Genomic DNA, 18,296 nt, shown 5'->3' on the forward strand with positions numbered 1-18,296 from the left:
ATCTGAAGGGATTCTGGGTGCCAAAAGACTTCTATCTAAAATTCTAAGTTACTTAGGGTCCTTCCATGAAGTAATTAGAGAAGTAATTCATGGCTTTTGTGTTTGTCCTACCTTTTTTTTTTTTTTTTTTTGCATTTGTGCGTGTGAGTATAAGTTACATAAGCTGTGTTTTTAGTGTACTTTCCAAAATAGGCATAGTTTAAATAGCTTTGTGATGTTTTAGAGTTTCTGAAGTGGATTTTATTTTATTTTATTTTATTTTTTTAATTGGGATAATAATGGAGAGGTACTAATGCACTTATATGACTCTTGCAGAGTTGAAGGTTTCGTTCAGTCTCAGTGCTTTTATAAGCAAGTAACATTTGTGCTGCTTTAACTGAGGCGAGTTGTGGTACTTTTTCTGACTGTGAGATTTTAAGTCTTGAAGCAATCACATCAGAAATAAGGGATTGTTTATGACAAATGTGAGCCTGCAGGAAATTGAATGGAGGACTGCTGCCTCCAAAGATTGAAATTAATCCAAGGAATGGCAAATTTACATCTCGTTATTGGTGTTCCTCCTGGTTGTGGCTTGGAAGTATGTCTGTATGTGCAAGAGATGCAAGTACTCCCCAGTCATCTGCTTTCCCTTTGGAAGTCACAGTTTCTAGCACTGAACAAGGCATTTTCATGTTTTCTTTTTAAAAACTAATGGGATGAAGAATGTTTGCAGACCAACCCGTCCATGCAATTTCAATCATCTACAAGGTTTTTAATTAAAATAATAATTCTACTGTCATAAGAGTAAAGTGGAAAATGCAATATATTTTATGATTAATCCAGGGATAATTTTATACATCCTAGGATGTGATATTGTAGCTAGTTTATAATGCCACTCTTCTTGAGATGTTAAATCTCCCCTGGAAGTTGAATCTGAAAGAAAAAAAGCTTAAGGATATTGAGGATTTTTGCACTTTAAAAACGTGTGACCATTTGTTTAGGAAGTTCTGTACCTGCTTTTGAAGGAAATACAACCAATATTTAACCAGCTGCCCTCATATATTTCTAGATGTATTCTACATAAAACAGAAAAAAAAAAAAAACGATCTAGGACTTGCTGGATGTAAAGAATGATCACTTTTTTTTAATTAACATTGGCAAAGTGTTTAAGGTACTTCAAGGGAATTTCAGACGGGGATAACTTGATAGTTATTCCTGCTTGGGGAGGGAAGCTACAGAAGAAGCGTGTTCTAGAGTGCTTCAGCTGAGTAACAACTATATATATATATATATATATATATATATATATATATATATATATATATATATATATATATATAATTTTTAAATTTTTTTTTAGAAATTGGCAACGTGACCAAATTTTAAAATGATTGCTTTATTTAAAAAAGATTGTTCTCCAACCCCCGGTAATGATTTGGATGCTCAGGACACTTCAGAACCTCCTGATAAATTCTTCACTGACCTTTTCCCGTTTCTTCATCTTTAAAGTGATGGTGATGTGTGCTGCAGCTCGGCTGCCATGCCAAATGTATAGCTCTTGTTTGCAGCTTAGCACAATTCCCGTAATCACCAATATTGGTCCTGTTTTTGCGAAGGAAAACAGTACTGCTGCTAGTGACAACTACAGCAGCTGGGGAGGTGATTGCAAAAAGATTGTGCTTTACTGTGGGGCCTTTGCTGATGGAGCAGAGGTAATTTCTCTTCCTTATGTATGAGACACCTAGTTTTTGAAGAGAGGAGGTAGTTTCCCATGTTTAACATGTCCCTCCGTGTAACTTTGCCAGCAGAAGGCATCTGGAAGTAAATGACACTGCAAAGCAAGTTGCTGTAATGGGAATGCTGGAGGGAGAGAGAGTAGGAAGAGAGTGAAGAGTCAGAAAAACTTTAATTAAAAAAAAAAATCTTTTGTCTTTTCTTGGAGGCTTCAATTTTATGTATTGAAATCAATTCTACAATTGATCAATTTCTAATCCATATATGTTTTAAAAATATTTGTAGTTATGAAGTCTTAATATCTGTTAACTTTAAAATTACAGTAAAAGAAAAATCTGAAATTGTAACAAATAATGTCAGGTGGAGTTAGTTGATGATGGGTATATTACTAGAATTGTTTTTGTTTTTTTTTCCTGGCTTGCTTGTTCCCCAGTACAGCAGCAAATTACCCGTGTTCCTGTCTACAACTGTGTAAACATGGCTAGGCTGAACAGCCACTTGCTTCTACAAAGCACTATCACTTTTTTCTTAAACTTCTAAAGAGTAGTTGTGAAAAATCTTTCCAGCTGCTCAAGATGTCTATGAAATGAAGTTGGATTATTTTTTTATGAACCATCAATATTATAATATTTATAATATCTGCCTGTCAGATTAAGTTTTGCATTTGTGTGGTGTCTTTTTTGTACTCCTTAGAAGTACCACATCATTTTTCCCGTGAACTTGTACTAGGCTTTACAGTCAGGTGTATTAAAATCATGTATATCTTTTACATTCTCAGTTGAGACAACTTGTTTTGGTCTGTTTTGCTCTTTAAAGTTAGCACGAAGCCATAGAATGATAGTTGCTGTTTATCACAAGTGCCATCTCATTCATGGAAGACGCCCTGAGAAGAACTTTGTTTGTGCCTGCCTGCATCTTTACCTCAAAATGGAATTTCCAGGGCTTGTGAAAGACTTTTTGCCTCTGCAGTGGGATCCAGTTTTCATTAGTCACTCTCCCACGTGGTTTTCTGAAGTACGGTTTCTTTTGAAACTGCAGTGATAGGGACTTAATGCACGCTGTAGTTGTTCTTGTCTGTGACTGGAAGTAATAATCCAGGGTTCTGTTTTCTCATTAAGGCTTGTGGTAATAGAACAGGGAACTATATGTAACTTCCATGTATCCCTTGATACAAATTACGATTTTATGGAGAGTAGTGCTGCAAAGGCAGCTGTTCTAGCTCTTCTGTCACGTGTGGGAGAGACTCTTGTAGAAGGTCATTCGATGTGTTGACTAGAAAGTCTTATCAGGCCTTTGTTATTTAAATAAGTAACTTTCAGCTAACAGCAGACAGCACTGAAAAAGAATGAATTTAAATACAATGCTTTTACAAAAACCCTTGATAGTCTTCTCCTTTTGTAATGTGATATTTGGAGAGAGAAACAAGGCTAATTTTTAACCAACCAACCAACAAACCCACCACTTCTTATTTTAAGGACTTCAGACTTGTCCAACACTTCAGTATACTGTATTTAGACAATATTAAAATAAAATTCTCTAATTTAAATGAATTACTCTCTTTTTACAGTCTACATGCCTAATCTAATCTGTCACTAGCCTTTTGAAAACAATGAAGTCCCATTATGTAGGCCTCTTAGTTGACAATACCTGTGTAATAACTGTGAGCAGTCTTCAAAAGATGAAAAATTGGAATTACTTTAACACTCGAACAATTTCATGTGTGATGTCTGGATGGAAAGACTGGTATATAATGTTTTCTGAGGCTTTGTTTTCTGCGTACATCTCTATATAGATATTTGTATATATTTTCATCCATTTTTACACAAGTTCTGTTGTGTTTTGAACATACAGGATACAGAAGGGAATCTTAATCCTGTTTCAGAATCATGATGTTTTTAATGTATTTCTGAACAAAAATTACTTGTCTAGCTTTTGAGGCTTTTAGAAATAGGGATGTTGATGCTTTTCTTTGTCAGGGGTTAGGGGGATTCGTTTGTTTGAAGTACAGGTGAAGATGGTAAACTCATACCTACTGGAATTCTACCTAGAAATAGCAAAGGATTTTAAACTTAGAGCACAAGATACTAAAAAGCATTATAGCTGTCTTCTGTTCCTTCAAAATATAAAATGACTAACTCAGCACAAACTTTAGGCATTGCATGTTAATGTTCTGTGGGATTACATGCAGACCATCCCAGCTAACAACAGCTCTAAAGTCTCATGGAAGTATGGTAATGCAGTACATTCTGGTTAACAATTTATTGCTATTAGGGTTACAGAATTTTAGCCTCAAGAATATTTTCTTCTCTATGCAGATTTCTTTAAAACATTTTCAGTAGCCAAATTTCTAATTTAATATTCAACTACAATGGAATATTGGTAGGAAATAGCTGCCTGCAAGCTAGGATAAAAGTATGTCAACTTTGGGATATGTGAGAAGTAATCTGGCTAAACTACTCCCAAGAAAGGCATTCTGTACAGCTCTTAGATTTCTTGTGATTGAAAGATCACTTTTTTTTTTTTTTTTCTAGACTAGGAAGCTGCAGCTGAATATAGTTCACTGAATTCCTGCTCTGTTACACTTTTTTTTTTTTTTTCCTCTCAAATTAACTTGTCTTTCAGGAACTAAAGCAAAACATTTATTTTTCTATAGCGCTGTTGTGGAGAGGAAACCAGAAACTAAAGGCACTGGAATCAGCAAAGACACATCTAGAGAAAGTGGAGAAGGTAGAGAATGGAGCTGCAGACTCTACAGGAGGCTCTGAAAGTGGAAATTCAGGTTCACCAGGTAATTTGTATTCTTTCTTGCTTTATATTTTTAATTAATAGCAATGTTATTATTACAGATACTATTACAACTAATGGTGGTATTGAGTAATACCATTACAACTATAGAAATAATTGTCTTACAAGCTTGGAATTGCTTTAGAATTTCATACTCACTGTATTTTGACCCTACCACCTGTTGTTTTTAGCAAATGTGAAAAAATCTACATATCAGGCTGTGGGTGGGGATTTTTTTGGATATTTTGTAGAAGTGATGAAAAACAGTCTGAAAACTCAGTGTTCAGTAACTTGTGTCTGGAAGGGTTTTCTGATGTTCTAAAGCCAACTTCAGTATTAAGTTGGAATGAGAAAAATATGTTGGAGGAACTTCCAAGCAAAGGTAAGAGGACATGTGCATATTAATTCAAACAAGTATTGAGACAAAATTGTTATAAACAGAGTAGCTGCTGTCTAAAATGTTAAATTTATCAGGGAAGCCTTTTTGAAAGACAGTTCTCCAAGTATTTCTCAAGTATTTCTTCTGGACAGCTGAAACTGACAACTGTTGCACAATGGATAAAAGAAATTTACAATGAGTTATGCTGATCAGTTTTGCAAATTTTGTAAAATGTTTCCAAGTTACCTAGAACACTTGTTTAGACAAGTCATCAGATGACTTGTTCAGTAGTTTTTGCAATGATGAGCGTAGTGCAAGAACGTGAGTGGGTGGGTTAGTAAAATGAAATTTAATCTGCTTTAATAAAGATGCAACTTTCAGCTGAGGAGAAAAATGATAAAAAGCTATGGATGAATTTCCAGAACTACAGACAATATTTTGCTCTGCTCAAACTCCGAGGCCCTTGCCTTCAGAACTTCAGTGAAGCTGTGTTATTGGGGTAATAAAACTCAGAAATTACACATGGCATTACTGCAGGCATTAAAATTTAAGGTTAGTAAGTACTTCAATGTTATCTGCTATGTGGTGATCAGAACACTAGAAATACTTGTATTCATATAACAGCATTTACCAGTTGTGTATCTATATTTCTCTTTACTCATAAACTAACCAAAATTTTGAGGCAACAATTTTTAATATTAAAAATCTTCAAATGAAATGTTTGAGTTGTACTGTATATATTTCAATTCTTTATTATCATTATCTTACCTTATCTTTACATTTTAATTCTTTCAATTAGAAATATATTATATCCTTTCTTTTGGCAGTGCCCCAGGATTTCTGGACAATTGTCTCACTTGTCATCATCTGCCTATTTTTTTTCCAAGGACTTTTTTTTATAAAGCTTGCTAAGACTCATACAGTCATATTTTGTCCTCCTTTTGTACCTGGTGGACAGGTGTCTGTGATGAAGTTCAGCTTTTCAGTGTGTGAGCAGAGCCTCCTAACTTTCTGATGCAGCATGTCACTTGTCATGACTGCTTATGTAGCTGTAGACAGTGATGCTCAGTATGATTGAAATTTGTTTGTAGAATAGCTCTTTATTTCCTGCCTATTCCAGTTCACCTTCAGAACTCCATCTGAAGCTTTGATGCTGCCTGTTTGGCAGAATGTATCTTAAATTACTACCAGTAAGGACCCAAAGAAGGTGTTTAACTGGGATATGGTTTAGTGGGGACTGCTAGCGTTAGGTCAGAGGTTGGACTCGATGATCTTGAGGTCTCTTCCAACCTAGAAATTCTGTGATTCTGTTTAGGAGAAGATGCTTTTATGTTCCGTTTCGATGATTGAAGGTTCCTCTATAAGTGATGTCTGACCAGGTCACTTACTATATTGAAGTACAATTTAAATATTAAAATATCTTTCACAGCCAAGGTATATCGCTTGTCCTGAGAAGAGATGCATCAACTCTAGCAGAGCTCTGTTCTGCTACTGTGTTGACTTGAGTGAGGTTATTTTGAAGCAGTCTGCTCTTCATAGTTTTTGATCACAAGAGGTGTGAAAGGCGCTCTATTTAGCTATTCTCTCAGCAGGGTTGGGCTTCATGGATGACTCTTCAAGCTGATGGGTGGAAAGAACCAAAAGCATCCTTTCTCTTTTCATTTATTAGCAAAAAGAACGGAGTATCTTAACTTTAGCAAACATTTTTCTTATGATTGGATGATGCCATATTACATCATCCATAAATTTAGCAATACATTATGAACAATTTACGGCCACTGAGTATGTTTTCCTGTGATCGAGTCTCTACAAGAACTTTGTATGTGTCAAGACAAACAGATCTGTTTTTTGTCAAACTCTGATGTGGCAGAAAGCACCGAGGAAAAATGAGCTAAGAACGTCAGTGCAAGGCTAACACAGCACCTCCACATCCCATGATACTGAATGATGAACCAATAATATTCAATGTAGATAAATGCCAAGAGATGCGCCTGGGAAAAACTGCCCATCTTGCATCTGTAAGAGCAGACTGAATTAGCACTGAGCAAGCAGTTCTTGTGGCACAGAGTGCTTGAATGTTGCATGCAGTTTTAATTCCTCTTTCTCCCAGTGATGGAGAAGTACAGGGAAGTGTGCCAAGAGTGAACAAAACAATGGAATGACTTGTGCTTGAGGAGACTTTCAATCTGAAAGAGATGACTTACCAGGAATGAAACGTGGAAAAATGTGGTATGAAGAAGATGAATAGAGCAACAGTCAAGAATGGCTTTCCATAATTTCGTTTGACCCTCATGCACACAGTAATAGGAGGCAGGTTCAAAAGAAAAAGGAGGTCCCTTTACCCAGGAGTACTACAGTAACTTTGGAACATATTGTTACAGAATTTGGAGTGTTGTCTTGAGTTCAAAAAGTAATTAAGGCAGGATAACGGAAGAAAATTTTGTTACTAGCTATTGAGCCTAAGATACCATCTTTGAAGACATCCAAGATCTAAATTTCTAAACGATGGGAACATTTCTAAACTTTTGCAGTACTCCTACTGATGGTCATGTTTGCTATTGGCTAGTACTGGAAAGATGTTAGAGCAGGTAAACCTGTGGTCTGGCTCAGACTTATTCCTCTGTTATGCTTTTTCTGATTAATGCCACTTTTAGAATGTGAAATGAAATAAACTTTTAAAAATCATTGACAAAGTGAATTCTTGGAGCCCCATCAATGCAGGTAGAATTAAACGCTCTTCTTGTTTGTTCTTTCTTTCTGTTCCTCACTCCTTTTCCTGATTTTGATGAGTCAATGGAGAAGAAAGTACAGACTTTGCTGTGTTTTTTCCTCATGTGGCAAGAACAATGTAATGTGATGAGACTTGGCTGTAACCAGAAAAGAAATTTGGGGGTGGTGGTGGTTTGTTGCCCCTTCATTGTGGGCTCTAGTTTTCCTTAGTGACAGTGTGATAACTTCCCTGCTTATCAATAGGCAGCATCTTCCTGCAGCTGCATGAAGGAAACGAAGGAGGAAGAATAGTGAATGGTAGCCATCTGTCTGCTTTCCCTTGGATGTGGAGGGCATCTCTTCTGCAATGATCTCAATCTCTGACTGAAGGAGGAAAGCGGCAGAGATACTTCTGAACATGGGCCTTCCATGTGGTACCAGCCAAGCCAACACACAGGCGTTCCCTTAGTACTTGAGACGTTCTGTGCTTGAGTGCACAAACAGCTTTTGTATTTGCAGTGATTCTCTGTGATTTGTGTTGCTTGTGACTGCAGGCAAAGGAGGCTGCAGTTCTACAGGAGGCATTGCTGTTAGACTAGCTTACCCAGCTGCTTTAAATTGTCCTAAAAAGGCATCACTTGTTTAAGAACTGTTTAGGAGAGGGAACAAAAAGTGGTGGATTAGAGTGATAGTTTTACTATATTAATAAGAATAGGTTTTTAAATTATATATATTGAATTCCTCGTGGATTATGTCTAGCTATTGAATGCTATGAAATGTGTATTTTTTTTAACATTCTCCAAAACTGTTGACTTTTAAGCTGTTCAGTGTGATCCTTAATGAAAATTTTCATTTTATCATTGCATCTCTTTCTTTCTAGAAACTGGTTGCCCAAATGAAGCAAGATCCACAGGTAACTATTTCTTTTTGTATTGTATTATTTACCATAAAAAATACAGAGAATCACAGTGCATGGGAATTTTAGATATTTCATCATCATGTTCTTCCATGCTAACACAGTTTTTAAAAGAAAGCTATTACAAGCAAGTCTTTAAGCAATGACTGGATTGTTCTTTTAAAATAAAAACAAAAAATCCTTGCAGATAAATCAACTAAACAAAAAAATCTCACCAACACTCTTGGAGCCTTTTGTCTCATTTTTAGAAGTTTAAATCAAGGGGCTCTTGCAGGCTGTGGTACAAGTGTTAAATAAGTTTCTGGTTCTTCTGGAAGTTTTTCTTTACAAAAACTGCCACTCACTTTTTTATTGTCTGAATTATAAAAGGAGAGGATCCTCCTTCCAATAAATTTTGTCCAAATGAAGAATAGAATATTCAGCTTGAATACAGTCTTAGATATCCAACTTCAGCACTGTGATGTCTGAAGAGTGGATACCAGGCCTTGTGGTGTTCCAGAGCTACTGAAGTTGGATAACTAGACTCCTTGTGTAGGCAACAGAAGTCAGCTCTTTCCCAGTGACAGGGTAAAGAGACTTGCTTGAATTGCACAGCAATTAAGCACTCTAGTTACCTGAATGGGGAGTTACGTGGAGTTAGTCTAACCAGTGTGAAATGTTGAGTACAGGGATAAAGAAAAGCAGCTCACTTCAGGTTTGCTATTAAGTGCTTCCATTCCCATACAGCACTGAATGCGCTGTAATTTTCTGCGTACATGTTTTCTGATCTCAGTGGAGTGGGAAGACAGCTTTTTGTAACTGTCAAGTACAGAAAGACCCCTGACAGAAGTGTTGAGGGAGGAGTAGGATAGTATTGGAAAATCTACTTGCTAGAACTTCCTTATTCTGAAGGGGTTTGGGAAAGGTCTGCTGCTCTTACTTGCTGGGCTAGTCTGCTAATGATTAGCCTGCAGAGTAATTTGCTTTCTGTTCGTGTCCATTGAAAGGCAGCTCAGGGCTGCAAAAAGCCATGCAAAGTTCATGAAGCCAGGAAGAATGAATCTGGTCCCTGATTCCAAGCTCTTAATAATCTGGGATAAAAAATGCATTAACTAGAATCCAGAGAAAGGGAGGATGACTGGTCAATATCTGGTTTTGCTAGGATTGTGTTTGTATTGGAGAGACCTATCCAGAGATAACTGAGCTGAGATTGGTACACATTTTGAAATTGTGGATGAATATAAAAATGGGGAAGTTGTCTTGAGCATGAAGTTCCTATAACAATATTAGTTTCATGTTCTAATATTTCTGTGTAACACAAGAAACCTACATCCTCTAGTGTAAAGAATTTACAACATAAATGATGGGGGGGGAGTAATGCAGAGAAGTTTGCTTCCCTGTCACATTTCTTCAAAGCTTCACAGGCTTTAAACTGAGTGCAAATCTTTTTTAAATTTTATTTTTAGTAGAAAAGAAATAGTCCTGGTAAAAATTGTGTTCTCTCTGCATCTTTATAGTGATGTTTATTGCTTTTAAATCTTAAACTTAAAGTGCTATTGTAAGCAAAGTGCTGATATGAATGATGTGCTAAGGCAGATGTAATTCTCTTAAATATAGTCTAAGGCATAAAAATACATGGAAATGAAGACTTAGATATGTTAGCCTTCATTTGGCATGTGTAGCAGTTAAGATTTAATAGATATGGTTGCTGATGCTCAACACAGTCAAATGCATGATAACGTCTTTGCATAAGTAGCATAGGTGAGTGTGCTTTAGGGGACATACTGTTGCATTCAATATGATACAATTGCATTGTATATTGACAAACATTTCTTGTTTAATTTGTAAACTTGATGGAATGTATAAATGTGCTTTATATTGTGGTGAGCACTAATGGATGTTCAATGAAATCTGAATTCCAAACTGAGTTGTCTCTCTCTGAGTGCTAGAAAGGTCCTCTGATGGTTTTTGCACTCAGTGACTTAAGCAAGGCTTTGTTGAGCCTCTTGAATTTTATTGGCTGTACATCCAGAGGTGCTGTATCTGTAGTATAATATGAAAAAAAAAAAAAAAAAAACACCTTCCTGCTACTACTCTATGTTAACAAATGGAATATCTTTCTCACAGATATTTTTTCTTTCTAATCAGAATGCTGATTTGAAGAAACAGCTTCACGAACTTCAAGCCAAAATCACAGCTCTGAGTGAGAAACAGGTAGGGAGATGTATTTTTAACACACTTTTCTAAAGATGTATATTCTCCCAGCTTCCAAGAGTGCTGCTTTTTTTTTTTTAAGTGCAAAAATAAGTATGGGCAAAGACATTTGGGATTTATATTTGATTTCTCTCAACAAAAGATAGGATGAATTATTGCAAGTCTATCAAACAAGCAACTACTGTAATCAGTGGAAGCTATAACAACAAATTACCTAGCATCGAAACTAATGGTTTGTATTAAGGGAGCTGGGAAAATGAAATAATTTTGTCACTTCCTTTATTGTTATTTTGAAACTTATTCTAAACCAGAACATCCTGCTTTAGGCAGATCTTCAGATTCTGTTTTCATTGGTCCAGACTGTGCAATTCCAAATGAGTATGGTGGAATTTTTCTTTGTGTCAAGCCCAACTAACTACATGTTAGCTTAGGTACCTAAGAGATGAATTGGAGACTTGTTTCTTGTTTTTACCAGGATAAATTGCGTTTTGATTGTCTTACATTTGCTATTTTGTAGGAATTCTCTTCAATAGGTCTTAAGTATTAGTAATAATTATAACTGAATGATTTATAGAAACACTGTGGAACTGGATGATGCATCTTGTGGGTAACTAGAAGAAAAATATCAGAGACATCTGAAAACTTGTTCTCGTTTGTGTTTTTTAACAAAACACAAAACTTTGTACACAGAAACCCTGAAAAACTTAGAAGTCCCTGATTGTGTTGCTGTTGGGTCAGTAACTGAACCAAATTAAGTTAGTTGCTAGGGTCAGGAGCTTACACGTTTTGAAGATGGGGAACATTTTGAAATGTGTGCATAAGTAAGGATATAGTTACCCATCAGTGTCACATCTAGATACCTCCATTCATCACTCATTATCTGTGTCTGCTCTGAGAATTACCTTTTCCCAGACTGAAACAACTGCCTTTCCTAAGAAAAGGAATAGTCAGTGATTAACATTTATCTAGAAATTTTGTTTACTAAAAATTATAGTATGTTTTAGTAGTGGAACAATGAGTCTAGAAAAGAACATGTAAGGATAATAAAGAAAATGATTTTTTAATGAGAATACTAATTCAGCAAAAACTGAGGTTTTGCTGTTGTGATGGCATGTCTCTCTTGAAGATGATTTATTCTCTAAAACCAGCATGAGCCTCTGCATGTGGCTGTGTCTCACAGCAAGCAGCTTCAGAATTCTCTGGTAAGCTCTGGAGGCCCATGATAATTTCAAAATTAGCTTGCCTTGATGCCACAAAGCAAATTATATTGACTACCAGTTCACATGATCAGCAGGGGTAGGCGGTGCGATAGTGAGTGGAAGATAAGGAAATATCTTGTTGTAACTTTTAAACTGATTCATAACTTTTAAGTTACGTTATGAAATGCATGGTAGTATATACACTGCTTTAAACAATCAATTTCAAAAAAAAAAAACCAACAAAAAACACAGCTATATCTTCGTTGTACACAGCTGAAAGAAGTTACAGCTCAGAGTGCTGAAGCACACTTGTTCATGGGGATTAACATGGGCTATGTTTCCAAAAGACTGAAAAATAAGTTTCTGATTTTACTTCCACCACACACAGAATACAGTAAATATGAAGTCACGGTTTGGTTTCAGTCTTTTTATAGTTTTGGCTATCAATAGGACAGTGACCTTCTCTCGCCGTTGAAGTTTTAATACTTAATTTCGTTAATTTACCATTAGACTATGGAGCTGCCAGCGTCCCAGAAGATAGTCTTGTTAAAGTAGTATGGGTGCTAAAATGCAGTGATCGTGGTAAATGAGTTCTAGAAGGAGAACGAAGGAGGGAGGGGAAAAAATATCCAACAAAAACTTCCCAATGCAGAGAAATGCTTACACCCTCTTAATTGTAGGAATCTGTTGTATAGACAGCTGTGGCTTGGCAATGCAGAGTTAAGCAGCTTTACAGAGACGATAACAAAGCCTTCTTCTGTTCTCGCTTTTACTTCTTATTTTGGGAAAAATAATTATTATCAATTGTTTTATGGGGAGAATATTATCCAACAATTTAATTTTCAAACAGGGTGGGGAGATGTGCAATTTTGTATAGTAAATAAATTCTTGGTACTGTCTAGTGTGTTTCTTGAGGGAAAAGGAAAGTACGATGTTTGTTCTCTGTAATCTTGTTTAGAGCCAAGTAAGTAGTCTTGATGTTTAAGGTCCAATGAATAAACTCTGAGGGCCTAACGCTTGCACTGTGGACAGTTATGGGAGGCATTATTGTCACTATTTTATCAGCTTTTAATGAAGTGTGAAATATTAAAGCTCCAGCCTGTGTGATATCCCTTCTCTGAGACTGTGGCGTGGAGCTGAGACCCTGATGTTACAAAAGCAGAATGCTGAAATACTTCTGGCTTCTGAAATGTTATACGAGCCTAATGTACCCTTTTTCTTTGCTCTCTCATTTAATAAAGTTGCATGAAGACTTATAGTGCAAGAACTGACTCAGTGGTAGCTTAGCTAAAAGCTTTTAGTTGCTTTAGGATTTCTCTCTGTTTCTGCAACACTGTGAGAGTAGTGCCGACACTTGGTGCCAGTCACTGCAATGATTCATAGTGGCTTGGGTTTCTTGCTGAGAATTAATAATGACAGCTCTGTTCAGAAGTTTGTGAAATTGGAGAGATCTGGCAAAGTACAAAGAGAAAGCAAATAGGCTAATGCTGTGTGTAGGCTTAAACCTAAAGAAATTTGTTAGCTGATGCAGGGTTAAACTGCTACAGCACGAGGTATCTCATATACTCATAGGGGTTTTGAAAATTTGAAAGTGGTGAAAATAAATGCTTTGATTCGTTTCACCTGCAAGATGACAGAGCGGTGTATGCTGATTGTGTTATCATAGGGAGGATGCTTCAAAAAGAGAAAAACTTACTTGAATGTAATTTGCATTTAGAGAGCAGTACACGTGACTCCTTCAGACAATTATTTTCCTCTGCTGGTCTCTTTGTTGTTATTACAGAGCTCTAAACTGGGCTTACCTCACTTTTCCGTTCTTGGGGTGGAAAGCTGAATTCAGTTTAACAGTCTTGTTCCTCAGCTGTAAATGTCAGAGTTACAGTTTGGAAATCCTGATTGTGTTTCTTTTAAAACTGATTCCACCCCAACCTCTGCCCTCCCAACCTACCCCTAACTCGTCTATTTTAATTTAAAAAAAAAATAAAATAAATTCAGGAGTAACTTTTTTGCAAAAGTTTTAATTATGATTTTAATTGTGAAAATCTAAACTTGGGTTTTAAATATGAATTATGTTGCTGTGTAGCTTTGTTTTTTATTATGCTTTTTTAAAACAACATTGTTTTTGCATGTTTATAAGAAAGTAATACTGTCCTTAGTGCTCTTCCATTCAGTATATTCTTGAATAGCGTCTTCTGGCATTGTTTTCTAAAAGTTTACACGATTGCATGTATCCATTCAGTTTTTATTTAGGTTAAATATATTATTTACAGTAAAAACAACTTCTTGAATCTTTCCATGAGGATGTTTAGCAACATGTACTCTTTCTTTTTTGTTTGTTTTGATTTGGGGTTGGATTAATATCAGTGACACCATTGAAAAATTGCGGTAGAGTAGGGCTAATATAAGGTTACATTCCTTGTTCATCTTTAAGTAACACCTTTTCCCTGCTTCTCTCCTTGCATAGTTAATTAAAAATGATAATATGCTCTTTCAGATGTGTCATCTCTCGGTATGTATCATAACAGTACTTTATTCCAGTGACAAGGAAGAGGTCATGTTTATTCGACTGAAAAAATGTAAAGGAAGAAGTTGGGCAGCAAACACGCTTTTTAGCAATATCATGTCAAATATGGAGCAATTTATACATCTGTGCTTATCACAATTTCTTGGAGAAGTTGTAGAAACATTCTGTCTTAAATGTGGAAGAAAGCTCGCAGGAATAGGATCTTTTGATCACCATCAGCCTTTTACTATATTACTAAAGAAATAGCGCATTGTTTTCTCTGCATTTGAAAATAAATTGGAAATGTCTGTTGTTGTAGTTAAGTTGCAATGAAATTCATTTAATCTTCAAGAAAACAGTCTTGTGAAAGCTATACTTGTATTCATACACATTTGCTCTGACATGGAAAGAATAAAGTGGATACCTTTTGTTCCTTTGATTTTAAAGAGCTGTGTACTCTTACATGAAAACATGCTAAAAAAAAAGTAATTGTTAGCGTAAGGATATTTGTGTATTTATTTTTCGGAGGGGAGGGAGTAACATACTTTACTGTGGAGACTAGTTGAAACTGTAGAATATCACCAGGTAGAACACACATTGGAAAAGCAAGATCATCTCATTATCAATTCAACATTATGAATAGGCAAATCTACTGACTTCTGCTCGTATTTAAAGCTCACAGCAACCTGGGGTAGTTAAGATTATTCCAAATCCTGTATGTTTAGGGTAAGATTCCTTATAACCTTGCCACTAAATAACAAACAATGAGACAGGAGGTTTTGGAGGGGATTTTAAGAATGGTAGTGTAATTTAACCTTTTTTTTTTTTTTTTTTTAATGGTTAAATAAGTGTAAAGGTTTAAGGTTTAAACTGATTGAGGAAACTTGTTATGTCTTCAAAAATTGTCAGGAAGGGGATTAATGTTGCTATATTTATTCCAGGTACCATGACTGAGTAATAAAAAGATTGGCAATATGCATAAATGCCTCCTGTGAGTCTGCTCCTCTTGCATGCTTGTCATCTATAGTAAAGGTGAATTTTCATGGAGCCCTTTTGAACACATTATCAGCAACTTGTACCCAAAACATGTTCTGTCGTATTCCGTAAGCATGAAATGCTGTGCCTTGGTGAGAGGAATGCGAGTTTGTGCAAGAGGGCTGGGGAGCAGGAGGGATGCAGGTACACTTAACAGGGAGGAAAGCGCACTTAAAAATGCATCTGTATTGTTCATAAAAAGGTAGGCAAGATATGCCTGTATATTTTCGGTATACCCATGGAAGTCCATGAGAATTTTAGTATTCAAAATACGGAAATAAATAATGAAGTCACTCGCTTCTGTCAGTTTTGTCTGGAGTTTCTAATCCTTCCTTTCCCTAAGCTCCATCAAGGGCACATTAAAATGCCAGTTACTCTGTCAGTAATGGAGGCGGTGTGCAAATATGCCATCTGAATGTGTAGTAACTAATAACTCGAAGCAGGTGAGGCTTATTTTCAGTTCCAGTTGTTTATCTGGAGCTATACTTATTACTGAGCACCTATCTTTTTTTAAGTAAATGGCACAAATGATAGATATGCTAATTTCCATGTAACTATAGCATCCGTCTATGCCAACTGCTTATAAAGCAGTCTTAAAATATATGAAAAACAATTTTGTGCCTTCCCAGAGTTCGCTTTTAATAATGAAATGTAGCGATACATTTAGCCTTGTCCCCTCCCAGAATTGACAATTTGTAGGTTGTTTCTTTGATAATTTGATGTAGTCGCTCAGTTTTCCCTGTCAAAAAGTAACCCCTCCTTACGTCCAGTTGGCTGCCTCTGTGAATCATAAGGATGTTTTGAACCCTCTGATCAGTGTGAACAGCACCTGTTCAGAAGGTGAAGGTTTGAGAGATCTCTGTGAGCTTACTATTTTAATCGTTGACGTTTATTTAATTTGCATCCAAATATTGTGTTAAAATGTGAATATAATGACTTCTCATTAAGTCGTCATCTTCCATATTCTCAAGATGTACAGGCTGAAACAAATTTCGAATGTTGTACAGATGATTTGAGATAGGCAAAGTGCACGCATCTCTCCCTGCTGCATCTTTTGCCCCAAACTCTTTTTGCAAAATTGATGTTACTCATTTGCATATGATGACTGAAACATGGCTAAGTTTTCTCAAACCTTTTGTAATGCTAAATCTTGATTAAACCCATACTTGCATCTAAACTTGGATTTCCCATTCTCCTCTTAAAATAACTCCATCTAGATTTCTTACTGTTGGTTTGTGAAGTTCATTTTTGCATATCTAATATACATAAGCACTGGAGTAACTTAATTTGGGAAACACAAATGACTATTTTTTATGCCATTAAAAATAAAACAAAAAGAGACATCCGCACCTTCCTCCTGCTACCCCTCTTTTAGCAATGACTGGCTCAACTTTTGATTTTTAAATTCATACAGTATTTAAGCCAGATTTGGAGGCAGCTGGAGAACTTTTTGAATGGAGCCTAGCTGCGTGCATCTTTAATCTTCATGTGCCTTGGCTTGTATCTCCAAAATAGCCTGCTCTGTTTGAAAAGCAACCTTGTAGGTAGAAAATGGGCAGTTAAACTACAGTATTTCCTTGAAAATCCCCTATTGATGCCAAGAGTTGGTTATTAGTTGCTCCTGCATGTTTTGACTTGCTGGGTAACCTCACACGCCAGTAGTTATTTCAGAGCCTACCACCTTTCCCTTTCAGACTTGGAGGAAAGGTGGGGGAAACATCAGATTGTGATGACGGGGATTTAGGATGTTTTATTTAGCACCCTTTAAGGTGTCTTATTTCGGAGCTGGGAAAAGGGATTAAATTCACTAATGAATTTTTATAAGAGAACAGATTAACCTGTTCTGTTAAGCTAAAAGCACAATTTAGAAATGGAAATTGGAAGATAATATTGCTGTATTAGATTTTTATTTTTTTTTCCCAACTGAAATCAAAATCTCACTGTGCTAGGATACACCCCTTTTGTGGGAACCCTTGGCTCAAGATAATTTTTGTTGTTATGGGAATGTTTGATGATAGTTGAAGTTTGCACTGTTTGCACTGAAGCTAGTGCAAATGAAGGTACTCGAGTGTGTCCAGATGAGCAACACTCACATTTTAGATTGCACTGTAAATGTTTAAACGTCAGTCTTGTTTAGGAAACAATGGGAGAAAAATGAAAGATGGGAAAATTATTAATATCGTGGGTCAGCCACAAAGTTGGAAATAAAGCTGCGTTCTCTTAATTCCCATACTAATGCCTTCCATCATTGAAGAGCACGATAAATCACTTGAGTGTGTTGATCTGTGAAAATAATTGGATTTGCTTTTAAATAGGCAGCATAACTTGCTAGGCCAGCTGTTAGGACCTGTGGATTTCACTTGCTGTGCTCTGTTCTCCTTACCTTAGCAGAATGACCTCATGGCTGAAGGAACAATATTTTGACTTATTCCAAATGTATCAGCGTTGTAAGGAGAATCAAATCCAGGGATCTGCTTTTAAAAAGCCTTATGGATCTTTAGCTCCGATTTAAATTGTTTGGACCCAATCTCTTCTGTGAGCTGGGCTGAATTGTGGAAGAAAGGCATGTCTAATGCTTAGAAATGATACAAACACTTTCCTTTGCTGGTTTTTCTCAGCTAAGTTAGTTGATTTGAAAAGAAGCCACTTCCTAAAACTGCTTTCTTTTTTTGTTTCTTGCACAATGAGTATAGTACAGCTATAGACTAAAATATTTTTTATTAGCAAAAAACTTAATGCTACTACGCCAAGGACAAAACTGACAAGGACAGTTAGCCTTAGGCAGTGTTTTCCAACATATCAGTTACGCATTACAACCTGCATTGTTGAAGCATTCAGTTCAACTCCCCATGCTTATTTGTGAAA

General features: G+C 36.2%; 1 protein-coding gene across 8 annotated transcripts in view; it reads left to right on the forward strand.

Annotated features, from left to right (window-relative positions):
• PHF21A (PHD finger protein 21A) overlaps positions 1 to 18,296 on the forward strand; it is a 139,334-nt gene that overhangs the window by 32,364 nt on the left and 88,674 nt on the right. For 4 of the 8 annotated variants that reach the window (XM_082761952.1, XM_082761947.1, XM_082761946.1 and 1 more), the window contains exons 3-5: positions 4,367 to 4,501; positions 8,466 to 8,498; positions 10,608 to 10,694. In XM_082761952.1, the coding sequence (XP_082618078.1) occupies positions 4,448 to 4,501; positions 8,466 to 8,498; positions 10,608 to 10,694 (174 nt within the window). In that variant the 5' untranslated portion in view covers positions 4,367 to 4,447. Of the gene's footprint in view, positions 1 to 4,366; positions 4,502 to 5,300; positions 5,429 to 8,465; positions 8,499 to 10,607; positions 10,695 to 18,296 lie in introns of those variants that run through there. The other 4 variants (XM_082761954.1, XM_082761949.1, XM_082761950.1 and 1 more) reach the window with 3 other exon arrangements.

Source organism: Aythya marila (assembly GCF_965140915.1).
Source record: "Aythya marila genome assembly, chromosome: 5".
In the NCBI taxonomy this organism is placed as follows: Eukaryota; Metazoa; Chordata; class Aves; order Anseriformes; family Anatidae; genus Aythya; species Aythya marila.